At 32.1% G+C, this 24571-nt stretch overlaps 1 protein-coding gene across 5 annotated transcripts in view; it reads left to right on the forward strand.

Moving 5' to 3' along the window:
* The window catches only part of MIPOL1 (mirror-image polydactyly 1), a 305514-nt gene that overhangs the window by 62597 nt on the left and 218346 nt on the right, over positions 1–24571 (forward strand). For 3 of the 5 annotated variants that reach the window (XM_033428398.2, XM_049705939.1, XM_033428397.2), the window contains 3 exons: positions 11200–11431; positions 12955–13105; positions 14366–14471. In XM_033428398.2, the coding sequence (XP_033284289.1) occupies positions 11200–11431; positions 12955–13105; positions 14366–14471 (489 nt within the window). The remainder of the gene's footprint in view (positions 1–11199; positions 11432–12954; positions 13106–14365; positions 14472–24571) is intronic. The other 2 variants (XM_049705940.1, XM_004269982.3) reach the window with 1 other exon arrangement.

The following is a 24571-nucleotide window of genomic DNA, read 5'->3' on the forward strand; positions in this document are numbered from 1 at the left end:
AAAAGTTTGGGAGGTAATAGGAGTCTTTCTTTATTTCTTTGTTTGTTTGTTTTTACTAAATTTAGAGTATTTTAGGTAGGTCAGTTCAGGCTACACTCTTACATGGAATTCTTACTACACCTTTGGTCCTTCATTTTATAAAAATGACAATTACTAAGAAGAATAAGCATGAAAAATGGTAAATTTCTTTTTTTAATAGGAGTACTTCTCCATTTCTATGCTATGATCCTCTCTTTATACAACTTGTGACTACTTCTTTGGTTTAAGGAAACTCAATTCTACTTTTAATAAGCTCTTTTAAATTTGTTTGTGGCCATGAAAATATAAATATATTTTTTTGAAATAGAAAAGTTGCTTGAATTTTTCAAAAGTTTTTTGCTTTAAGTTCTCCATTCTTAAGTTTCTGAGCTCTCTGATAAAAGTCCTCATCCATTTCTGGTTATGGCCCTTTCATGCCAGAGCACTTCCTGGAACACATAGTTACAACACAAATCTCAAAGTAATATTATTGAATCTTAAATTTTCTAGAAATTTGAATTTCAGTGTATCATATTTAAGATGATTATTATGGTCTCCATAGTGGCTGCATTTGTCACCTTTAGCGTGATTACTGTAAAGTCCTGAGTGTGCATTGGCATTTTGTTGATTTTGTAGATCTGAATCAATTTACAGTGGTGTATAGACTGAATTTATGACCATTTACACAGTTGATTCAGGCTGACTGGCTGTTTGTAGAATAGGACTGATGTGACTACATTTACTCACTATTTTTGGTTATAAATAAATCTGGTAGTTAAAAATTTGGGGTTTAGTACATGTATGTAAGTGTGTTTTAATCAAAACAACCTATCGTGTAAGACATTATCTTTTGGGAAGAAGTTTCGGATACAAATTTTCTTTGTGTTTTGCCTTTTCTGTTTTCTCTTGGGGAATGAAAAACAAATTTAGAACAAATCAGGCTATAAAATTTTGAAATTGGTTACATAGATTATTTCATAGTCTGAATGAATGATTGAATTAAAAATATTCTAATCTATAGCTTTTGGGTAAAAGTGATAATTTTTGTCAAATGGAATAATTGTGCTGATAAGATGTAAGGTAAAAGTAATTATTTTAGAAAATTCTATTTGGACTTTATTTTTTGAGTGATTTTTGTCTTCACATATTGAAACTTTTTGGTACTTTAAAATCAGGGTGCTAGTGGATGAAAAGTTAAAAGTGATCAGTTCATAATGATAAAATTATACTTGTATAGTTACTGAATATGTTAGTTTTTGCTAATTAAATATTTTTTAAATTAAAAATCATGTCCTTTTTAATAGTTTCACTGGTTGTACTTAAGGTAATTTGATGTACTGTAAAACATAGTAACATTCTTTGATTTTGAGCATTTTTAATATAGAAATATAATCAAAGTTAAACACAAAATACCTTATTTCCTTCCTTAATTAATATCCTGTTTTTTAAAGTTTTACCCCTTCTGTTCAGAATTTTCAGGTTAATGTTGATCCCTAACAGATTAGGATGGGTAGGGTTTATTTAGCCTTAGTTTCCTTGAACCAGCAACACACATTGGAGGAAATATGATAGGAAAAGCAGGACAAATACATCGTCCTGAAGGATTCAGGGTTGTATATAAATTCTAACATTTGGAATATGGAATGTATAATATTCTGTATCCTTTCCACAGATTAAAATAAGTGTAGAGAATTTACATTTTGAAAAAATTCCCATTTTAAGTAGATTAGATGATTTCTGAATCTTCATCAAGAAACCAAATGTTGCAGAATTTGGAGTCACTGAAACCTTTTATTCAATTGCTTTTAAGAGTTCAAAGTTAAAAAAAATAATGATTTCAGTTCAGCAAATCTGATTTTTTCCTTTCAGAAACCTTCATTGCCTATATTTTATAATCAACCCGTATATTTTAACACCAGGATAGTGCTGCATTAGTCCAGGTAAGAAGAGCAAAGACAAAACAAAAATTTTCATTAAAAAGGAAGTCCTTGATCTCCTGAGAATGCAGTAGAGACTAGCATCAGAGGCTTCCTCTGCATTTTTAATAGGCCATTGGTCTCTAATAGGTTCTATATTGGTCTTTCATTACCTTTTTCTTTTTTAAAAATCTCTGCCTCTCCCCAGAGTCACTTGAAACAAAAACATTATAATTTTTCTTTTTTTACTTAGGCTTTTTTTGTCTCAGGTTTTCAATGCTGTTTTTAAAAGTTAAAAAATGCTACTAACAAGGAGCTGATGATGCTATGGTGCAACTAACAAGGCACACTAGTATAGTAGTCACAGCTGATTAATAAAATGAGAGTCCCTTCCTTTTCCTTTTGTTCCCTCCCCCCAAAACAAATGGTGAATTTGAATAAAACATACATCATTTGCATAGAAAGTTATGTAATGATGCCATATAGAGTATAATGATTTCCTAAAACCTTGTATTTAAAGTAACCTGAATTACAATGAGAGATAAACAGAATATTTACCCATCCCTTATGAGCTGCTGCTGATATGTAAATTTATTCTTCTACTTTGCACAAATATACTTTTGAGCTACTGCTTAAACACTTTGAGGTCCTTAGTCAAACAGTTTTAATGATGCCTCCAATATTATGAAAGTGTGACATTTGATGAATGTCTCATATAGTTTTGATATCTAGGCACATGTCAACAAAAAAAATTGAACATTGGTTTGTCATGCAACACCTAGATAATTTATAATTTTACTGTTTATATCCATCTTGACATTTTTTATCTGCCAAAGGCAGGTTTCATTTGGAATCTTAATCTGAGATTTATTTGGTGGATCTGGAAATCATAGCTAGGGTTCCCACAGGAAATGGTCCATCTACCAACAGATTAAATGGCAGTCCTGCAGTTGTTAGGGGAGCTCTGCATTTAACACACATGCATACTCATTCAGTCAGCACTGGGGAGAAAAATTAAAGTAGTAACCCAGGTTTAGGAACAATGTAGCTAAAAAGTCCCATATTTGCTGAATGACAAAGGGTTATATAGCAGCATTTCATTTTATTATTCGTGCTTGAATTTCTTGTTTGCTCTGTTGAGTCTGCTGACGAATACTAATAAATGCCTGCAACAATCCAGACGAGAGATGCCTGGCAACAAAGCTATGCGGTGGACCTCCCTGATCTTCTCCAGTTCACAACCTGACCTTTTGAAAAATTGGCTGGGCTAAGCCGCAGAATTTGGGTGTAATGGTTATTGTTAACTCCAGCTTTAGGATTTATTAATTTGTGTGATCAAGACTTACCTATACTTCAAAGTTTCAAAAGACCAAATACAATCATCCATCCATTAGAACTAACATTGTGTTTCAGTGATTTCCACTTGGTATCTGACTGGTGATTCTTCTGTTTTGTTTTCCAAATCTAAAAATGTTCTTAAGTAAAATGAAAGGCACATATAAAGAAATAGGTTTTTTTTCCTCTCTTTACAATTGTTATTGGAAAAGTTACCTTCCATAAATGGTTTATGGAATTGTTGAATTCATAGATAATTAGTATGTGTTCATACTTAGTAATCAAAAAAATATATAATTATGAAACTGTTTTACTTGCAGTGGTAGAAATTTAAGACTTACCTAGTTGATTCATATTTTTAATTACTTTATATAAATTATTCTTATAACAGGAAAATTGAAAAGGTTAGAAATATATAGTAAGTAGCCAAATAGTTCATATCACTGGGGAAAAAAGAGAATAAAGAGTACCGTTGTGCTAGTTAATCTAATTTTAAGATAGTTTTCACAATCATTTTAGCTTAAATGATATTTGCAATGGTTTAAATAGGGTGATATAATTTTTACAAAGCTTTAATTTATGCAATATGTTCATAAGTTAGGCAGTGTAAGGTTTAGGCAATTACACTATTATACTGTGTTCATGGCCTTCATTTGATGAAAGACGTTAAAATTTAGAAGCTGAAACATTACAGCAGAACAGTTCTTGCACAGAAGTGTGTTGAATGAATATTGATACGTTCATGACTATTTCAGACTTGAAACAAAAACTTATAAAAATTTGGTGTAGTACTACCACTTTAGTTTTTTTTAATAATAAAACAAATAACAAAATTCCAGTAAAGTGATTTCTATGACTAGTCAGTGGATAATTTGTAACATGGTATACTAAGCCTTTGAATTGTCTTAATCACAGAGGAAATAACCTCACCAGTTCTTTTTGACATGTTTATTTAGGGATACAACCATGTATGGGAATGTAAAGGATATAGTTTATTTTGAATTCATGTCCAAATGAATAAATTATTGACATTCACAGGTTTCATGATTTTCCAGGTTAACAAACCTTTATCAAGCCTTATTTCAAAATCTTATAGCTATATCCAGGCTCTCCCCCATCACATGTTTTTGACTTCCCCTCAATATATATAATACACCTTATCAGAATCACATAAAACTCTGTATCTTTGCTTTTCAACGTAACAGCCAACGGCTACATGTAGTTTTGGATGCTTGAAGTGTGAGCAATGAGAATACAGAACAATGAAAATGAAAGTTATAGTACTTTTTTCTTCTTCTTATGGCTGGTCAAGCCGAAAAATAAATTGAAAACCCCCTGAGAGAGAGTATACAGTATCCAGGTAACAAGTTTGCATATTTTAAGCCAAGGATCCAAAAGTTACCTGATTTCTTGTGACTCCTAAATTAGAATCTCTGTAGGATAAGTACCTGTGATCTACTAGCTATGATCCTGATCATATCTAATATCATGTGCCAATATGGTAGTGTTCAAATTATGTTACAGAAACATGTTATTTAAATTTCTTATTTTCCTGCCATGGGATTGAATTTACAGAAATATACTCTTAGTTTTCTTTCTATGAGGTTGAATTTTCTTTCAGGATCTTTCTCTAATGTCAGGATTTCTGAATTTTGAAGTTCTGTTACTTTTGTAACTTATTAGTTTTATAATCTTATACAAACTTTATTAAACCATTATGTATTAACTACAAGTTTTAACCTTAAGTATTTTCTCTTTTTTGTATGTTTTTCATTGAACAAAGTAGCATTTTATTTATTTTCCATGTTCATGTCTTCTGTTCTTTTAATAAGAAAATTTTTTCTTACTATATTTTATTTATTCTTATTACATTTTAATAAGAAAATCTTACTTTTAGCTAAGTAGATTCTTGCAAATAATAATAGCTAACATTTATTGAGTGGTATTCTGTACTGACACTTTTCCAAGAGATTATATAATTTAAATAATTTAATACTCATAATAACCTTTTGAGGTAGGTGCTTTTATTATGTGCTTTTTACTGATAGGGAAATTGATGAGAGGTTTAGTAATTTGGTAAAGGTCATACAGCTGTGTGGTAGAGCCAGAATTCAAACTCTGCAGTCAGTCTTCAGAGCCCAAACTCTTCAGAGTTTCCAAGCACTGTGGTTCTGCTTGGAAACTCTAAATACACCAGTATTCTACTTGGAAGGTCTAAACTTTGCTCTTGCACTCACTCATATTAAGTGGAACCACTATGATATGGCAGAAGTTTCTGATGTCCTTCTTTTATGTTTGGGGAGAGAAAAACCCATATATGCATCTGTGTGGAAAACTAACCGTCCCACACACATAAAGGAAGCAAATAGTCGGAAATATTTAGTAAAGGGAATAAAGAATATTTATACACACATACAGATAGATAATCTATGTGTAACTCAGTTAAGGAATTGGTTAGGAGCCACTAGCTGATGCTGTGTTGAAACTAATGTTTGTTTAGAAAAATTCTTAACCATTGAAAAAAAGACATTTGTTTAAAATGTGGGACTACTATAGTACTTCCATCATGAAATCAAATTTACACTTATTTAATAGCAAAAAGTGTCATATCATTTTGATGTTTTTACATAATGTAGTGATAGACAATATACAAAAGAAGCAATAAATATGAGGTTTTTGTTCTTTTTATATTTATAAAATCAGATGCTATGATATAAGTAATAACCTTTCCAAAAAAAGAAAAGATAGAGTGTAAAGAATTGGTGACCAATTATGTTAGCAAGTGTCAGAAGCACATTAACAAATTGCTTCCTTTATGGTTCATTTTAGATACAAGTGCCCCTGAGTAGTACCTGCATCTGAAGGAGAGAGATCCATTTATTCAAATGTACCTGCCTATAGCACCTCCATTCCTCTTTCTCTTTCTGCCACTGAGCTCTCAGGTACCTGAGATGTTGCTATTCTGAGTAACCCCTGTAGGATCCCTAGAGACAATTCTAGCTCAACCACTCTGAAGAAACAGCTCTGTAAATAGTATTGACCCCACAGGGGACCATCAAATCCATTTACACAGATACCAGTTGTCACAAACTATTTACAAAGCCAGACAGAACAAAATTCCCCAGCCTCTAAGAATCCCTATTTGATTCTAGCCACCTCCTCACTTCTATATAGTAGTTGTGAAGTAACAGTTATTTTTGGCCATGAGTTATGATTTCTTGGGTAGCATCAATTTAACTGAGTATATTCAATTAATTCAATTCAGTCAGTTTAACTGACATTAATATATAATTATCTGGAGAATTGAACTCAAAAGGGATCCTAAAGCTTTCTTTACTAGGTTAGGAAATAGTATAATGCTGTTAATTTTCTAGACTAAGGAACTGAGAATTTAGTAGCAACGCTAACATTGGGATAGTTGACAATAGTAATACCTCCAGGAGTAAAGGGAGAATTTGTTAGATCTTGAAAATGATCCATTGGAAACAGTATGAAAGTCACTAGGGAGATACAGGGTCTTCAAAGCATATAATACAGCTGGCCTAGGCACATGTATTAAGTATTAGGATTCTAAAAAGTCTTTACTAAATTTACCCACTTTGCCCAGATGAATAAACTGTCTCTAACAGTAGCAGTAGGTGGCATTTGAGGAATAGTGAGTAATAATCTTCCATAACATCATTTTCAAATGGTCACAGGATAGGTTTACATGGCAGTGATAGCATTAAATAATAATAGCAAAAATTGGGGAATATATTTGGTTTGAAGTGGTTAAAATTCTTATGTCCAAATAATGCAGTGTGCCTGCAGAAGAGCAAATAAATAAAGGGATTGGTAGTTGTCATAAAAAATTTCCTGTTATTTGAGAAAAGAAAGTTAGATTTCATTGAATTATGAAGAAGAGATTAATAACTTATTCTATAAGTTCCTATGGAGAAATGAATTTAAATAGTATTAATTCTGTTAGTCATAATGATGGAACAATTAACAATGACATTGATTCAACACTGAAGCAAATTACTAAAGAAAGTTAGAGAGTTTCCATTTCAAACCATATGAGAGAGATAGAGAACAATCAATAGAATAGTTTTAGTTTAAACTTTCATCTGCTTAGAGATGAATTTGAATCAGAAGTGAATTGTTCTTTAAAACATTTATCTTATCTTTCTATTCGAATAGTGTATGAAACAGACCTATAACTTCACTTTTTGTTGCATTTTATTGGTATATTTCTAATGCAATTTTCTTTCAAGTGATGGGGTAATACAACATGTCAACTAAAGCTTTTAGTGGCATCATCCTGTTATCACTTGACAGAAGTCCTTCTTCTGGGACTGGAGTTTAGGAAAAATAATTGAAGACTGAGTTAGAGTAACTAAATACTATTGTATTCTCTTAGTTGGAGGAGGTACTAACTCAGAAATTGAATTTAAGTTGAGCTGTGAATAAGATAAAGAAAATTTGGTAAAATGAAGTGTGATACAGCAGTATCTTAAAATTTGACTTGAAAAGTCGAAGTGTTTCATGCCAGCAACTTACTCAAATGTTTCAGAAAAAATTATGTATGTGTAGGTAGACAGACATAGAATAAATAATAAAGCAAGCGTGGTAAAATGTTAACATTGAGGAATCTGGATGAAGGGTGTATAGTAATTCTTTGTACTATTTTTGCAACTTTTTTATAAGACTGGAATTATTTCAAAGTAAAAAGATAGAAAGAAATGACTGTTAACTAACATCAGTCAGCTTTCTCATCTGGCTCCGTCTTCTTTAGCATGTTTATGCAGTCAGTGAAGTCTTTTGCATTTGTCTTTCATTTCTCCTCTCCATTTCTTGCCATTTTTCTGAATGACTTCAGTTTCTTGAAAGATGGCACTCCCTGTACCCTGATACCTTGATTTCCTCCTCTCCAAAGTACCTTCATCATCAATCTATTTAATCAACACATTCCCAGGTCTACCACATCTTGGAATTCGTCTTTACAGTGTTACTCATTTTACAAGTTTTCACTCCTCAACTATAGCATCTTGTCCTTCCAGAACAACAAATGTCTTTGTGTTTTTCCTAAAGCTATTTCTTCTCTTCTGTGCTCATTCTTCCTGTTCTCTTATTCTTATAGTCTGTCAACTTTCTCTTTACTTCACCAAGCTCAAACTCTTTGACAGTTCACTACTTTGCATATTTCTGCTTGTCCTGTTTTGGAACAAATGCCTTTGTGAAATCTTCCATAGTCTTCCAGTAGAGCGTCCAAAAAACAGACCGGAAGGAAAATTTTATAAATCAGCTTTGTTTACTCTAAAGTAAAATTAAATTCTCAGTGGAAGAGTATGGATAGTTGTAGAGCAGGTTCCAAATATCTGGTGAACAGTTTCAGTTAGGAATCTAAAAGCTTTTGCTACAGAGCAAGGATAGAAACATCCAGAAATGGAGCCAAATCATACAGTATGAATTCTTCAAAAATATTAAACATTTAAAATTAAAATCCAGAAGTGTGTTAGAACTTGATGAGTTTATTTTGATAATACTTCAGGGGGTTATAATTAGTAGGATACAGGAGGGATCAGTAAAGAGCCCTCTTATTGAGAAGGTTCCATGTCTGCTCTCAGTTTGGAGAATATACTACAGTCACAGGATAAAAGGCAGTGATTTACCAAGAGTTCAGGGATCATGAAATTTGACATTAGGTAAGCTGAAGTGAGAAAGAGAGCTGTAAATCTAGTAACCAAATAACAATATAGTTATCAGGGATGGGGTAAAGTAAGCACTCATAGGTTAGAAATAAAAAACTGAAAGAAGAGAGATGCTGCACTAGACTCAGAAATAGAGAGTTGAAAACATGGGACAAGTTGCAGATAATGGTAAGTTTGGTCTCAAAAACAGGTCACAGAGTCAAGACTTAAGATTCTGAAGCAACTGATAAGGTGTTGTCATGGGGAACTGGGGGCTTTTTCTAGCTGGCAATGCTCCTTGGCTTATCCTTTTACCTTTTGGAGAATCTTTGTACCTCATAAACTGGAGAATAGCATAGAGCCTAATAGTTATCTTCTGATATGCCCCTGGAGACAACTTTTGTTATTTTGATACTGTTTTCCATAACTATTTATAATTTTCTTTCTTTGAATTGCCTATAAAGTTATATGTTAGTGTTAAAAAAGCATGGCCTGTTAATGATAGTGGTATTCCTTAGTGTCCATTTATAAAATTTTATAATACCTCATTCAGATTTGGAGGGCACTAATACCAGCCTATTCTAGAAAAGTAGCATGATGAACATCTAAAGCAAATTAAGTGTTTGTTTTGTTTTGTTTTGCTTTTTGGGGTACGCGGGGCTCTCACTGTTGTGGCCTCTCCCATTGCGGAGCACGGGACGCGCAGGCTCAGCGGCCATGGCTCACGGGCCCAGCCGCTCCGCGGCATGTGGGATCTTCCCGGACCGGAGCACGAACCTGTGTCCCCTGCATCGGCAGGCGGACTCTCAACCACTGCACCACCAGGGAAGCCCAAATTAAGTGTTTTGAAATGTCAAGAATCAACAAATAATATTCAGATACCTATATTTGTTAAAGTTTAAAACAAAATATAATGAAATTTCATAGATACATCACAGTTTGTAATTATGATAACACTTTCTCCCAGTTTATTCCCACAAACACGGGGAAATAGAGAGTAATTGACCAAAAATGAATGGTTTCTGATCTAGCATTCAGCCACCAATAAGATAATGTCCAGGACTTGGAGTTTATGACTGGCTCTACCTAATTTCAGCATGTATGTAAGCAAAGAATTTCTTCTTAAAGAATGAGTACCTTATTTATGTTTCCCATTTGTTTTTACTCTAAAACTACTCTTCTTCTGCCTCAAAGGGATTTTAAGTTTGTCAAGTTAAAGAAGGCATCATCAACAAGTAGGTGAGATTCATGAGATTCACCTGCTTTTAAAAGTTGAAGAATTATTTCTGTTGGAAATAATAAAAGTCCTAGTTACAATCAGTATTTGTGCCTGTTGATCTGATTTACTGGTTAAAAGAGTTTGTTTTGTGTACTTGCTTGTGTGTCATTTTCTCCCCAGAATTTCACTATAACATCAGATATATACTCTTCCTTTGAAATAGCTATTATTTACTAGTTACTGCTTAAAATAACTAATATTTATGAGATAGCCAGGCATTACAAAATATACTCTAGTGTATAATACATATCTGATAAAATGGAAGTTAAAAATAATTCTCCTTATATTATTTCCATTTTTATATGATGATGATTACAAAAATAATAGCTAACACTTATTGATGTGCCAAACACTAGGCCAGGCACTTTGCATTCGTTAATTCTTAATTCAGTTAATCCTTACAACAACTCAAGTAAGTACTGTTATGTGTCCATTTTGCAAACCAGAATCTGAGGTATGGAAGGGTAAAGTAATTTCCCCAAAGTTATGTGCTTGGCAAAGCCAGAATTTTAACTCAGTCCAATACCCAAATTCCATGCACATTATCATTTCACTGTAATCAGTTAACTTATTGCATCCTATTTTTCAAAATCTAGCAAAGAAAAGTTAATGTAGAAAATAATAACCTCTAAGTCAGTGGTTGCCACCCTTGATTGTATACTGGAATCATGTGATCACTCCCAGAGATTTTGATTTAATTAGTAGAAGATGTGGCCTGAGCTTGAGGATTTTTAAAAACTCCTCAGCTGATGTGCACTTAAGGTTGTAAACCACTGTCCTAAATGCCCACTGACTGTGGAAATGGAAATATTTGTGGCAAAATCACCCTGTACATGTTTGTCTGATAACAATAGGAGTAAGGTTAGTAAGTGCATATTTAAAGCTGTGAGAGCTCTTATTTCCACAAAAATATTCATTTGATTGATTTAATATGTAACGATGGTGTTTCATATCTCATGTTTTTGTTTTGTTTTAAATGCAGACATAACCCATGGTTATCTTGAACAAGAGACCATGGGGAGAAACAAAAGTACACAGCCAGATGAGCAACTGCCTGTGAATTCTAAGGGAAGCATGCATCAGAAATCCAATGAATTAGTTAATGAAGCTACATGTGAGGGCATAGAATCGCCAGAGCAGAGATCAAGGAATTTTCAAGTCATCAGTCCTCGTCTAGGTGATGAGACAGCTTACTGCACTACAGAAAAGTCCAAGTGAGTGCTAGCAGCCTTAGATTTAGAAAGTAAGAATTGGGAGAACTCTTCCTTCCTTCCTCCCTCTCTCTGTCCCTCCCTTTCTTCTTTTTGATGTGGCCTAAATTTGACATATCATTAACTTATTAGAATTTGAGGAATCTAATACTAGAGTTTTCTACTATTTTCATTACATTAATATAATGTGTCTAAATCACTGAGTGAAAAAGCACAAGGTGAGTTTGAATGAAGGTCATGAGGTTTTATATTGTTTTGTTGAATATTATTTTAAGTGACCTTTCATTAAGGATCTGGAAATAGCTACTAAGTTGATATTAGATGGGATATTATTCATCAGAGCTATAACCTGGCAGCTCCAAGACAAAATAAGCCCAAAGATATGATTTGATTTTGGTCAGCGCTGTTCTTCATTTAAATGAATTTGAATGCTTTTAGAAGGGTTGTCTACTCTCCCATTTACCTTCCTTATTATTTTACATTCTGTAGTTTCTACCCATTCACTTTATGTAGCTACCTATTTCATGAAGGGATTTGAATTTTGACACCTGTGACTTTTACCTATGGGAGAAAAGCACTTTGGTAATTAGTCATGTACTATGAAAATACTGCTAAATTTAAAGATTCTCAATGACTAATATAATTTATAACTATATTGAAATATAAATATTATGTTTTCAGTCCAGACAAAAATCATATTTTATGGAATACTTTTTAACAGAGTTTTACATAGGAATAGCTATTTCTATTTACTTAAAAATTATGAAATAACTATATTAATGAATATTAATATATAATGAAGTGGATATATTAATATGTTCCACTTTCTTGGCAATCAGTTATATTCTTATCAAAGTGTAGTTTGGAGTACACTTTTGGGGAGTAGGGATGAATGAAGAGGTGATAAACTTTATAACCACGTGGGAAAAGTAAATAATAGAGATTAGGCTAAAGTCATCTCTTTTCCCTTCCCTTCCTTTATACTACTTGCTAACAAGTTAATATTGTTCTCAAATAGCATACACATTGTAAAAAAATTTTTTTTGCTTAAAGGTTACAGGAATAGGTTTTCATTTTTAATGTTACGAATTTAATAATGAAAATATGATATTCCGTCAATTATAATGAAAAAATATTTATTGTTCCTATTTTCAGAAAAGTAAGAAATGTATCTAGAGTCCTGACAAGAAGTACAAATTGAATTAATATTCACAAGCCCTTAAAAACTGCGTTAAGTATACTGAACCATGAATCTCTAGACATTACTAAATACTTTTCACAGATTTAGCTCTCCCTGTGAAATTGATATATTAGCACCTCTGTGATGTATTGTATATTAGCACCTCTGTGAAATTGCAATGTTTAGTCTTTTTCATCCATAGTATTTTCTTAACAGTGCATAACAAGAAAAAATTTAAATTAAGTAACTTTACATACTTACTGTTAAAATTAAATATTTCCCCCATTTGAAGTGTAAAATGTATAGATCCTATATAGTTGAAATTATATGTATATTGTTTTAATAGTTTTCTTTATTACAGCATTATGGAACATAGAAATAATGATTTGCATTACAAATGTATGATTCCTTGTCAAGTTACTTCAGACTTAAATAAAGAGGAGACAATAGGATTGCTTCTCAAAGAATTGGACATTCTCAAAGCAAGCAATAAAAAGGTACAATATAGGAAGTCTGATGATTGTACAGTATACTTTTAGCTATTGACCTTCTAAGTTTGCTTTGTCACTCATCATAATTCAGTTTTATTGTGTACTTTAATCCTTTAACAGTAGCTTTATGCTGTTGCCATACCATGCCATTCACGGTATGATTGAGTTGAGACATGAGCTGTGAAAAGCAATTTCTTTGGTTTCCTGCCTTGGTGGCTTGCAATATCACTTCCTTTTTCATAGATCTGTGGTACCTAAAAAATTCAAATTTTACTTCATTGGTTTCATGTTACTTTCTTAACTTTTTTTTCTTTTTTTAGTAGTACCTGTGCCCTGTATTTCATCTGAATAATATATGTAAACTTTAAAGTAGCAAGGCTTGGAAATATTGTCATTTACCTTGTGTTATCTTATACTGCTACATTTTGTCCAATCCAATTTGTCATGTCATGTTTTATCTTTTCTGACTCTTTTTCTAGTTACATTCCTTTGAGCTTTAAATAATGTTCGTTTTCTATGCCTGCCTTCTTTTTTTTTAACCTCTACATACTTTTCTGATTCTAATATTCTAGTTGTTTGACCTAATCACACTGAAGCATGATGTTAAGAATGTTGATCATGTCTGACGGAAAACAGCATAAATGACATAAACGGAGGGAGAAATTAAAAAGAAAACATTTGGAGGGATCCTGTATGAAAGTCTGAGATATTTTCTGTATTTTCATTTACCAGCTGTTTATTACATGCCAATTATGAGCCAGGTGCCAATGCCAATTTAAATGGAGTATGATGGCATAGCATTCTCAAAGGGAGATTTGTATCAAATATTATTATCTTAATTAATTTTGTTTCAAAATATTAGAATTACTAAGAGAAGCTGTAATTTGTGCTACCCATTATTTTCTTATGATAGTCCCTTCCAAGTCTTTTGCTTTAAGACAAAAGAATGGATCAGATTGCTTTTTGCTGCAGTAGTTATTTTTAATAATAATGTTCTTCCTTCTTTAATTTCATTTGCCTATACACACACATAAAATTAAGTGTATATTAAAATGTTTTTATAATTTCTATGTCATTTCAGGTAATTATTATTTTATAAAATATCTTAAAACCTTAAATTTTTTTTTCCCCTGGAGTTATATATTCAGTAAGTTAATACAGTTATTCTATAAGGGTCTAGAGAAAAGCAAAAATTATCTTTGGGATTAATTATATTTGTGCAAGAAATTTATTAGTAAGATCTATGTTTATTTCAATGTGTTTTAGCTTCAAGAAAAACTGACTAACGAAGATGAAGAACAGAGAAAACTAAAGCTTAAACTGGAACTCCAAGAAAAAGCAACAGAAGCTCAAATTGCTGAAAAAACAGCAGGTATAGTAGATCAGTATTAACATACGGCATTCAAAATCATACACAAGGTTATTATCTGATGTGGCTTGGTGGATAGTAGCAAACTCGCTTATTTGTCAAAGGAGGGAAAGCTCTGTCTTCTTTCTTTCTTTTTTTTTTTTGCCTGCTTAGAAAATAGGTGGCTTTAACATCCTGGTACTGGTATTAGTGAGAGCTTTACCTGTATTCATACTGATTTGGGCATTAAATTCATTGTTAACACCATGTCAATCCAATCACAAAAAGGTTGTTTGTTTTGTTGGAAGGGCCTGAACAAACAAGGGGAAATAATGATTACCAGTGCCTCTACCTTTCAACCAGCAGTTCACATACCACTTATTGTTTTAGCTTGTTGAGAGGAAATACTTCTCCTTTGTATGAAGATAGTCATATATTCATTGCCAGTGAAAACCTACATTTGATTCAAAAATCTGTTTTGTGCAGTTAATTAATTTTCATCTGATGACGTGGATGATGATGAAGATAATGTTTGCCCTGAAAAGATCTTTCCCTGAAGATAATGTTTTCTGGTAAAAGGTTGCCAGAGTTTAAGATTATAAATGAATGCCTGAAATGTTTTGGAGTCTGTCTTCATTCACAGGTCATGGCAAGGAGAAAATTTGTAAAATGTATCTGTGATGTGTTACAGATATGATCAGGTGATTCTCAGTTGTCTCTGATGGACTCTGTCTCTCCCTCTCTACAGTTTATATATTATCCCTGTGACTCTCTTCCTCACACTGTTGTAGTGTGTTAAGAAAAGAGATATTTCATAGAATAGTAGAAATTAGCATTCAGAGGCATTTTATAGATCCCTTATTTTAACATTTTTATATCAATTGGAATGCTTTTAAAAAGTAATTGTATTTTGTGATTAGTTTGAAGTTATAATCATACTTTATAAATCACTTAACCTGGGACTTTGCTGGTGGCACAATGGTTAAAAATCCATCTGCCAACGCAGAGGACACTGGTTCAAGCCCTGGTCCAGGAAGATCCCACATGCCTGGGAGCAACTAAGCCTGTGTGCCACAACTACTGAGCCTGTGCTCTAGAGCCCGCGAGCCACAACTACTGAGCCCGCGAGCCACAACTACTGAAGCCTGTGTGCCACAACCACTGAAGTCTGTGCTCCTCAACAAGAGAAGCCACTGCAATGAGAAGCCCACGCACACCAATGAAAAGTAGCCCCCACTCGCCTCAACCAGAGAAAGCCCACGTGCAGCAAGGAAGACCCAACGCGGCCATACATACATACATAAAAAATTTAAAAAAATAATAAACCACTTAACCTGGTTGCATATGAAAGAATTCTGGTGTTTTAGGTCAGAGAAATGATTAACAGATACTGTCTGTCTTCAAAATATTACTGTGCAAAGTAGAACATCACCATGAAAATATAACTGTATAACTAAGATGATCATAAATAAATACTCCAGCCAAATACCAGATGGTTGTTTTTCTATTATGTTAAACTACTATGAATTTTTTGTTTCTTTTTTAGTGGGGAAATATGAGAGTAATATATTTTAAGGAAAATTAACAGTATGTTAAAAATGAATAATTCAAATATAAATTTAGAACAATTTAGAAGTTTCTTGGCTTTTTATAATCAAATATGTATACTAATCACTGAAATGGTATTACAAGAAGTACATTTGTTTTAAGGTGTTTGCATTATAATTTAACTTTGTGTCTTAACAGATGTATTTTAATAAGATTTAGGCCACTGTGATTTATTGTAAATCATGAATTCATATATCTGCGTAGCTCATTTATCTCTTGGAGGGGAAAGAACATTAAGCATTAATATTTACTCTTTAAGCTTTTGTGTAATATAGCTAATCATATACTTTACATATTTACTTATTGGTATATATTTAAGGGTTTCCCTATTACTAAACAGTATGAATCACACATGCATAAAATGGAAAGAATTTGATTGCTTTATGATTCTTGTTAACATCAAATTCTTCTCATTAATGACAAAATCCTATTTCAATAAATGTTGAATGTTTGAAAGATGTTTAGGATATTTTTATAGCTTCCTAAATTGATGAAAATAGTAGTGCTATATAGTTTCTCTGGAGCTAAGCAATCCTAAAGAAACATGTCCAACCATTTAGTTACAAAAATGGCTCAAGGACTTCCCTGGTGATGCAGTGGTTAAGAATCCACCTGCCAATTCAGGGGACACGGGTTCGAGCCCTAGTCTGGGAAGATTCCACATGCCGCGGAGCAACAAGGCCCATGCGCCACAACTACTGAGTCTGCACTCTAGAGCCCGTGAGCCACAACTACTGAGCCCATGTGCCACAGCTACTGAAGCCCGCATGCCTAGAGCCTGTGCTTCACAACAAGAGAAGCCACCACAATGAGAAGCCCGCGCACCGCAATGAAGAGTAGCCCCCACTCGCCACAGCTAGAGAAAGCCAGTGTGCAGCAACGAAGACTCAATGCAGCCAAAAATAAATAAATTTAAAAAAAAGAAAAAAATGACTCAAAATTTAAATCCCCTAAGTTTTTTAAAGTATAAATTTTCAAAATGTATCTTTACTTTTTAATGTTTTAGTTCTATCTTATTAAAAAACTTGAAGATATTTTACTTTTAACCTTAGAATTATTATTATAATACATCAAAAGAAAAAAGCTGGATTGTTTAAGAAATCCATTGGTTTGAAACTACAGGAAATTTATAAACTGACTCTTGGTAACTCTTGAACTTTTTCATATTTTCTCATTATACATGAATTTTTTTAAAGTTTATCTTAGAAAAGCTAATCTTGAAAAAGCTTATCTCCTACCTGATCAGTAGTAAGTGCAATCAAAAAGCTAAACACAATAACAAAAAGAAGTATGTTACTACCCTCATAGAAAGAGGAACATTATGGTACTATGAGTACATGTGATAAATGTTTTATTTAGTCATATGAAAGAGCAAAGAATCCACACAAGCATGGATATTTGTTTCTATCACTGCTCATTTTTATATTCAAAATAAACATGTATTTGCTAAAGTATATTACAAATGTGCATACACATACAAGTATTATAGTATACTTAAGCAGAATATAAAATGTTTTAAAAGTCAAAATATTCCACATTAAAAGAAATACATGCTAAAACATCTGAACATTGGAAATTGCAAATAGGATACAAAAATGTATGTCTATAGGTTTTTCAAATAAAATGTTAATTAAAATATGAGGTATTCTAAGGAAATAGCCATTTTCTTTGAGTATATTAAATGTAAAGATTTATATATATATAAGAATATTCATATCAGTATAAGTTATGATAGCAATAGAATTAGAATCAATCGAATAATAATAAATAAATTATAAATAAATTATAAATTATATATAATAAATTATAAATTATAAATAAATTATAAATTTATAAAAATTATAAATATAAATTTATAATTTTATAAATTTATAAAAAAATTATAAATATAAAATTATAAATAAATTATAAATAAATTATAAATTAAAAAATAAATTATAAAGTATAAATAAATAAATAAATTCAGGTATCTTTATGGTATGAGACATTGTTCAGTAATTTAAAAACTTTTTAAAGAATATTTAATGATATGAAAAAACTTTATGAATTAAAGTTAAGTGAAAGAAGTAGGGGGAAGCTGTATTTATAATTTTTGTTAAAAAACTATATATACATGTATATAATATAAAATGAGAGTCAAACTTTAATAGTGTTAATGGGTGTATAAATGCTTCAATTAACAGGATTTTTTCTGCCTTTTCAGGTTTTCTGCAGTGATTTAGTATGAGAAAAAGTAATGTTACTTATAAAAGATGTGATTTTGTTTTAAGTTACTTGCTCACTAATCTTAAAATAATTCCTGTGATAGGTTCGACACATAAAGATTACATAAACCAACATCTTATGAAATCCATGTGATGGCTTTGATCAGATCTTGCCACTTTACCTGTGCCACTTTTCTTGTCCTTCAGATTTCTCCCTTTTTTACTTTTATGTCTTTATTATGTAACTTATGTATATGTTAGTCCAACTTGTCTCCCCAGCTGATTGTATAATTTATAAGAATAAGAATCTTGTATAATCAAAACCGCATAAAACAAAATGTTCCCAGTACTTTGTGAGACAGGTTGAAACAATGGGAAGACTATAAGCCTTGGAATCAGATGGACTAAGGTTCAAGTCACAGTCTTGACACTTAATACCGACCATGTGCCTTTGGGCAAGTTACTTAGCCTCTCCAGGTTTACTTCCTCCCATGTAAGATGTAAATATTAACTAATTTACCAGATTATTTTAAGGATTAGAGACAAGGTATAGAGGCACCTAGGATATAACTGGTACTCAGTGAATTATAGCTAATATTAATATTTGATTATTTTTATCTTTATGAAATTCTTAAATCTTTGAGATTTATGCTAATATATTTCAGAAGTCATGAAAAAATTTTTGTTCTGTTTAGCTTTTAATTTAAGTTCATAGTTCACTGTTAATTTTAAAAGGGAAATAAACAGAAAAGTGAAACAAAAAAGTTTGAAACGAAGGATTGGATGATGAGAAAAATTACCATTGAGATATATATATTTATTAGCATTTATTACATTTTCCTTAAACATGAATCTGAAATAAAAGAAATGGGATGCACAGAATTTGGGTTTTAATCTAATATATACCTATGATAAACCTTCGTGTAGACTATTACAACAGCATTTCCTTTGTTTCCCTGTTAGTTTTACGTAATGTGAATACTATCATTATAGTGTGATCTCATGAGAGTTGGAAACTCCATTGTGTCCTACGTCATGATGAAATCTCAAATGGTTGACCTTTTTACCTTCCCCTACTTTTTTGACATCACCGTCATCATCATCACCACCATCGATACTGTTTTTATTAGGTGCTTAATAGGGACTATGCTAACTTCTTTAAAAATTAAAGAAATATTTATTGAGGGGTTTTTATGTACTAGGCACTGTGCTAGGCACTGAATATGCATCAGCAAATAAAACAGATTTGGTATTTCAAACATGTCTTTTTGTTTGCAGTCACTTCTCATTCATAATACGCATTGTAGTAGATAGTGGTTAAATGCTTAGACTTTGGATTCAGATCTTTGTTCTAATCTTTCTACTGTTTATCATGTGTAAATGACAGCCTCACTAAGATTTGGTTAAAACCTACCTTATGGTTTGGTGACGTTTAAGTGAGATAATGTTTGTGAAGTACTTAACCCATTAGAAAGCACTCAATAAATGGTAATTATGATGATAAGGTGATGATGTCACCATCGTGTTTTCTCAAGACTTCTTGATCTAATAGGGGGCATATCAAAGTGTAACTAACATAAATAACTATCTCATAGCTACTTATATATGGTTTTGTTTCACAAAGAATTGATATGTATTCCTTGTTAAAAATATATTTTATTTACTTCATCTTATCCACACAGGTTTTAGTTTTCCTTGACTTTCAGAATTAACCTTATTTAGAAAGTTTGAAAATATGAAAAAAAATTTTACATCTCTACAAAAAAGAAAATAAAGGAATTTGATAAGTAGGTCTTATGTTTTAACTCATTAAATTATATATGTGGATAATATGATTTGTAAATTATTGGCATGTATGACTTTCAGATACTAGGGCATGTTTTAGAGAAGCACAACTGAAACATTGTCTCTGTCCTTTAGGTAAATGTCTTTTCTCATCTAAATAAAATGATTAAACCATAAATACTACAAAAATTCTTTTATTTAAATTAAGTTTGACAGTGAGAGATAGTATGGTATGACCTGATCTGAATCCATTTAATTTAATTACTCTTAGGTGAGTGACGTGGTTATAACTTTTAAAAATAATTTGTTTAATTAAGCCTTTCTTTTTTCTGAAACAGTCTCAGTGGGCATTGTCTAGTGTTTAATGTCTCTTAATTTTTATTAATCTATTGCATTTACAGTATACAGATGTGTAAATTTTTACACAAGAGTATTTATTTAAATAGTTTCTGTTATCTTGTGATTTTTTAAATATTTATATTTCTTTAAAAGCTTTATATTTCTATTTCTTCAATGCTCACTTTAGAGTCTCTGCTCTATATGTTAGTTATTTTTCTTTCTTGCATGTCATCCATTAAAGATTAGCTGTGGAAGCTTGGAGCATGGAGAGATTATGAATGACAGAACAACTCCTGTAGAATAATAATCAGATTTTGGTATTTAATGCTGTTTGACTTTTGCAGACACATTTCTTATTAACCTTTGGTACAAAGAGAAATCCACGTTCCTGATATCTCATGGAGAAGATGAATTTGAGATCCTCTTCCAATTAAACTGAAATAAGGCCAATATTGGGTTTTAGTCAAAAGAACTCCTTAGTTCTTTAAGTCTTATATTTATATAAATCAATCAATCTATCTATCTATCTATTTATCTTAGTTACATTTTACATATAATTCAGTGGTTACATAATTTGCTTAGTTAGCATACTGTACTGATTCTGCAAGCGTTTAATCTGCTTTTTCTCTTTAAACATAGATTCTTCCCTGGGCACCCATATTTAGACTGACTTGTAAATAAAAAAAATATTGTTAAGCCCTTCTTATTACAAAGAATGTTCTTTTATTTTTGGTAGAGATGAGATGAGTTTAATGTTATTGTCCAAAGCATCAGAACGTAGAATCCCTGAAACGTATAACTTAAGTTTTTCTATTCAGGTTAACATGTAAATGTTAAAAGCATAGGTATGTAATCTACTGTTATAGGAAATATATTAAGACATCCCAACTAATTAACATGGAAAAATAAAAATTGTTATGTAATAGAAAATGTTTACATTGTTCTCTTGTAAAAAAAAAAATCTGTTACCATATATCATATCTCAAATGATGCTGACCATATAATGATTAAGAACAAGAGTCAGTTCTATATATCAGAAAAACAGAAAATAGCGTAATACTTGCTTTTAAGAAATAATGCACAATGGAATACCATTTTTCTGTATATAAATGGGCATTAATAAAATGTTAGTCTTTAACACTTAAATGGCATAACAGTATTAATATAATGGAGCATTACATGTATCTATCTATCTATATATTTTTTTAATTTCGAAGGAAAAAGGATTTCAAGAATATAGCTAGTCATTTCAGATAAAAACAAAAAGTCCCATCTCTGTGAAATACAGCAGTTAGAAATATTGATAGGTAGAATGCTGATTATATTATTATGTTTGGCTGTAGAATCCTATGAGTATGAAAATTATAATGAGTGCCAGGTCAAATAATGCTTACAGGTAGAGTATGGCCAATTTTGTAACATGAGATCACATTATAATGATAGTATTCACATTACGTAAAAACTAACAGGGAAGCAAAGGAAATGCTGTTGTAACGGTCTACATGGTTTATCATAGGTATATATTAGATTAAAACCCAAATTCTGTGCATCCCATTTCTTTTATTTCAGATTCACGTTTAAGTAAAATGTAATAAATGCTAATAAATATATATATATATATATATATATATATATATCTCAGTGGTAATTTTTCTCATCATCCAATCCTTCGTTTCAAACATTTTTGTTTCACTTTTCTGTTTACTTCCCTTTTAAAATCTATTAACAGTGAACTATGAATTTAAATTAAAAGCTAAACAGAACAAAAATCTTTTCAAGGGCTTCCCTGGTGGCACAGTGGTTGAGAGTCCGCATGCTGATGCAGGGGACACTGGTTCGTGCCCCAGTCCAGGAAGATCCCACATGCTGCGGAGCGGCTGGGCCCGTGAGCCATGGCCGCTGAGCCTGCATGTCCGGAGCCTGTGCTTCTCAATGGGAGAGGCCACAACAGTGAGAAGCCCACGTACCGCAAGAAAAAAATAAAAAAATAAAAAATCTTTTCATGACTTCTGACATCAAAGATTTAAGAATTTCATAAAGATAAAAAATAATCAAATATTAATATTAGCTATAATTCACTGAGTACCAGTTATATCCTAGGTGCTTCTATACATTGTCTCTAATCCTTAAAATAATCTGGTATATTAGTTAATATTTACATCTTACATGGGAGGAAGTAAACCTGGAGAGACTTATAAATAACTTGCCCAAAGGCACATGGTCAGTACTAACTGTCAAGACTGTGACTTGAACCTTAGTGCATCTGATTCCAAGACTTATAGTCTTCCCATTGCTTCGGTCTGTCTCACAGAGCAAAAGAGAGAAACCATTATAAATAACAATAACCAATTCTAAAGAGCAAATGATCTTGGAAAAAGTTTAGGTAGCAGTTATATTTCACTGAATTTTCATATTGGTATCTGTTAAAATTTAAAGTAGAAACTCTGTGCAGAAAATAAGTTAAATACCCCTTAATAGTATATTTCAAAAGTACATAACATTATTGATACTGATTTTAACACTTCAGGGATAAGCTTATCTCTTTTATATTAAAATTTATAGCTCTAAATGAATTTGGTAAAGTAGCAGGATACAAAATTAATGCACAGAAAACTCTGGCATTCCTATACACTAATGATGAAAAATCTGAAAGAGAAATTAAGGAAACACTCCCATTTACCACTGCAACAAAAACAATAAAATACCTAGGAATAAACCTACCTAAGGAGACAAAAGACCTGTATGCAGAAAACTAAGACACTGATGAAAGGAATTAAAGATGATACAAATAAGTGGAGAGATATACCATGTTCTTGGATGGGAAGAATCAACATTGTGAAAATGACTCTACTACCCAAAGCAATCTACAGATTCGATGCAATCCCTATCAAACTACCAATGGCATTTTTCACAGAACTAGAACAAAAAAATTTCACAATTTGTATGGAAACACAAAAGACCCCGAATAACCAAAGCAATCTTGAGAAAGAAAAATGGAGCTGGAGGAATCAGGCTCCCAGAATTCAGACTGTACTACAAAGCTGCAGTAATCAAGACCACATGGTACTGGCACAAAAACAGAAATATAGATCAATAGAACAGGATAGAAAGCCAAGAGATAAACCCACACACATATGGTCATCTTATCTTTGATAAAGGAGGCAAGAATATACAGTGGAGAAAACACAGCCTCTTCAATAAGTGGTGCTGGGAAAACTGGACAGCTACATGTAAAAGAATGAAATTAGAACACTCTCTAACACCATACACAAAACTAAACCCAAAATGGATTAAAGACCTAAATGTAAGGCCAGACACTATCAAACTCTTAGAGGAAAACATAGGCAGAACACATGACATAAATCACACCAAGATCCTTTTTGACCCACCTCCTAGAGTAATGGAAATAAAAACAAAAATAAACAAATGGGACCTAATGAAACTTAAAACCTTTTGCACAGCAAAGGAAAACATAAACAAGACGAAAAGAAAGACAACCCTCAGAATGGGAAAAAATATTTGCAAATGAAGCAACTGACAAAGGATTAATCTCCAAAATTTACAAGCAGCTCATACAACTCAATATCAAAAAAACAACCCAATCCAAAAATGGGCAGAAGATCTAAATAGACATTTCTCCAAAGAATATATACAAACTGCCACCAAACACATGAAAGGATGCTCAACATCACTAATCATTAGAGAAAAGCAAATCAAAACTACAATGAGGTATCACCTCACACCGGTCAGAATGACCATCATAAAAAATCTACAAGCAATAAATGCTGGAGAGGTTGTGGAGAAAAGGGAACCCATGGGAATGTAATGGGAATGTAAATTGATACAGCCACTATGGAGAACAGTATGGAGGTTCCTTAAAAAGCTAAAAATAGAGCTACCATACGACCCAGCAATCCCACTACTGGGCATATACCCTGAGAAAACCAGGATTCAAAGAGTCATGTACTACAGTGTTCATTGCAGTACTATTTACAATAGCCAGGACATGGAAGCAACCTAAGTGTCCATCGACAGATGAATGAATAAAGAAGATGTGGCACATATATACAGTAGAATATTACTCAGCCATAAAAGGAAAGGAAATTGAGTTATTTGTAGTGAGGTGGATGGACCTAGAGTCTGTCATACTGAGTGAAGTCAGTCAGAAAGAGAAAAACAAATACCGTA

The sequence above is a fragment of the Orcinus orca genome, chromosome 2 (assembly GCF_937001465.1).
Source record: "Orcinus orca chromosome 2, mOrcOrc1.1, whole genome shotgun sequence".
NCBI classification, from domain to species: Eukaryota; Metazoa; Chordata; class Mammalia; order Artiodactyla; family Delphinidae; genus Orcinus; species Orcinus orca.